The sequence below is a fragment of the Erythrolamprus reginae genome, chromosome 2 (assembly GCF_031021105.1).
Source record: "Erythrolamprus reginae isolate rEryReg1 chromosome 2, rEryReg1.hap1, whole genome shotgun sequence".
Lineage (NCBI taxonomy): Eukaryota > Metazoa > Chordata > Lepidosauria > Squamata > Dipsadidae > Erythrolamprus > Erythrolamprus reginae.
In genome coordinates, this window is record NC_091951.1 from 187,026,023 (window position 1) to 187,029,095 (window position 3,073).

A 3,073-nucleotide genomic window follows, 5' to 3' on the forward strand; every position below is an offset into this window, starting at 1 on the left:
AAGGAGGGAAGGAAGGAGGGAAGGAGGGAGGGAGGGTGGGTGGAAAGAGAAGGGAAGGAGCTTCCTGTAGGAGAGAAAAAACAAAGAAAATTTTAAAAGAAGGGAAAAAAGAGCCTAACACATATTTGTTGTTCATTATTATTATTATTATTATTATTATTATTATTATTATTATTATTATTATTATTATTATTATTATTATTATTATTATTATTATTATTGGTGTCACACAGCTCCCGGGAGGCGCAGTGGCAGACAGACTTACAGCCGGTATCAAACCTTGGAGCTAGAGAAGGAGTTCCTCTTCAACCCCTATTTGACACGGAAGCGGCGCATCGAGGTCTCCCACGCCCTCGGACTGACAGAGAGGCAAGTCAAGATCTGGTTCCAGAACCGGAGGATGAAGTGGAAGAAAGAAAACAACAAGGATAAGCTACCGGGAGCCAGGGAAGAGGAGAAGACGGAGGAGGAAACCAACGAGGAAGAGGAAAAAGAAGAGGAGGAAAAAGAAGAAAGCAAGGACTGACTGTCTTCTTGAAGTCCTCATTTTATGGCGGATGATAAATCGAGGAGGTTTTACGAGGGTCATTCGCTTTTATAGAGTATAGAACGGAGAGACTCACACACAACAGTAACTACCTGTCAAACAGTTGTAGCCCTCCTTTTTTATTGTCACAGTACTTCCCCTGCTCTCCTCCCACCCCAATAACAGCGGATATTTCTTTATTTTATTATTCACTCTTATTTTATTTTTCTTTCCTCCCAATAAAAGCCAAGAGAGAACTGGATTGCTTGCCAGCCACATCGAAACCCAGAGTTCAGCTTGGCTTTTGCCATTTACCTTGGCCCCTACCGCACCGCACCCCATCCCAGTAGCACCAGCGTCTCTCCTGACCCCAACATCTCCTTGCAATTTTCCCCGGTTCTAAGAACAAAAATAACAGCCTGTCCTCTCTAATTTCTTTGGAATGCCTCTTGCAGTCGCCTTCCACAGCCCTGATGCTCTACAGGGGGCTGTGAGGAGGGCAGGAGAATCACTTAGGTTGATCTTAACTTTTAAAGGGAAGAACTACAACAGCAACAAGCTTGTCTGCTCATCTGCTCCTCCAAGTTAAGGTACATTTATGATTTCGCTTTTAGCTGTCAGCCACGGCCACCTAAAGGACAATTGTTATGATTACCGGTGCTGGCTAGTTGCCTCTTTGAAGGAAAGGTGGAGGCTTGGGCAGATTCCTGAGGACAAACATTTCACTTGCTTACTGAGTTTCTACAAACTTAAGGGAGAACTTTACCTACAAGGCGCCCTCTGATTTTCAAGACACGGGGGTTGTACCCCTAAACACCCCGATACGGCGCGGGGAAAAGTTCTACTCTCATCCAGGAATAAATATACTTAGTATACCCCTGAAAAAGAGGGAGCTAAATTAAGGTTTCTGGGGCGATGGGTTTATTTGCTAGATTACTTGTGTGAGCATTCTTCATGTACTACCTAAATGGGAACCCTGCAATAATCGTCTATTAGCAACAAGATGGGGGCTTTATACGTAATAAAACAATGGTCAAAAGGGAACTGCAAACAACCGCAGCACCATAATCAGTTTTTGAGAAGAGTTGTGTATTGCCCTAATGCAAGCTACTAAGTAGCAGAAAATAATAATAATATTATTAATAATAATTAATAAGATCAAAACCATTGTAATGTATCTTATCACTACCTATAGAAGGAATCATGCTTTGAAAGTATTTGTAACTGCGGTTTTTTTGGTTGTCGTATGTTGCTGCTTACAGTTTTGTTTTCGGTTTTTGTTTGGTTTTGTTTTTTGGTTCTTGTTTTGGAAAAAAAAAAATTCCCAACAACTGAACTGCCTAGTTAAGGACGCACAGTATGGTATTATTTTATTGTGCTTATAATGTAGTTAGGACTTAATTGCACTGAATGTATAGTTATCTATTTGTCTTGACTTTATCTGTTAATGCAAGATGCTCGAAGTACACCCACAAAGAATTGTCATCTGTTTTATGTCAACCATAGTCTTCTGCGTGTTCAAAACTCTGAATGTAGCAATTTCGGCTGGAAACGCAATTCTGGCTGACCGTGGATTTGTATTGTATACGTGAGATATTACGTAAATAAACAATAAAATTTAAGGGGGAAACCACTAGATTGAGCTTTTTAATAGCTGGGCGATTATTTAGTGCCAACCACCCCAATAGAACTCACCTGCTAAAACTTACTGGTGGGCAAGTGGTACCTTCAAAATACCGACAACCTTAAAAACTCAGAATCAGCTTTTTTGGGGGGCGATCTGAGGTTCCAATATCTGCATCCTGGATTAAGACGGAGCTTTATGAAATGTGGACACACACACACCGTGTGTACTATATGGACCACAGCTGAATCGGTCCAGAGGAGTGTTGGGGAGCCTCTATGTGTATACCCCTTAATATTCTGACCAGGGTTCCATTGGTGGAATTAAGTATCATGGGAGATGTTTTTTTTAGGTTGCATTCTACTAGAGAAGTTACAATGGGATTTATTTTTTTTGGGGGGGGGGGCATAGGTTAAGGGCCGGATTTACACAAACAAATCCTGAATCTACACCTGGATCCAGGGATTGCCTCCTCCTCTTCCAAAGGACTGAGGGACAAAGCCCCCTGCCCAAACCTAAACTTTGCTGTGGGTTCTCCCCCCCAAAAAGCCCTCCCACCACCCTCCAGGGCTCCCAATTACTGCCTTTACAATACCACTCCATTTCTTGGTTATAAAAGTATGGCCTTCATTAGGATCTTCCTACCCATTCCTTTCAAATCAATTCTTTCAGTTAAAGATTTTTGTTTTCTCTGGAAATCTCATTACTGCAGCCTTACTGTGCTCCTTGCATAGTTTTCTGCTTTGCCTGGTCTTATTTTTGATTTGTATTCTTCTTCTTAAGCAAAGGTGAAAATAAGTCGGAAGGAGCCCAGCCTTTCCGGTTGGTTTCGATTATCAAGAAAATAAAGCAAATATGAATCAGATTTTAGAAGAAGGGGTTCAATGTACTCTGTGGTGTAACATACTTATTTATAAGGCTGT

The 3,073-nt window shown here is 41.4% G+C and overlaps 1 protein-coding gene across 1 annotated transcript in view; it reads left to right on the forward strand.

Annotated features, from left to right (window-relative positions):
- HOXC8 (homeobox C8) overlaps window positions 1-2,159 on the forward strand; it is a 4,169-nt gene extending 2,010 nt beyond the window's left edge. Inside the window, 1 exon segment of the mRNA XM_070736052.1 lies at window positions 234-2,159. Coding sequence (XP_070592153.1) covers window positions 234-526 — 293 coding nt within the window. The 3' untranslated portion in view covers window positions 527-2,159.
- The last annotated feature ends 914 nt before the right edge of the window (window positions 2,160-3,073 follow it).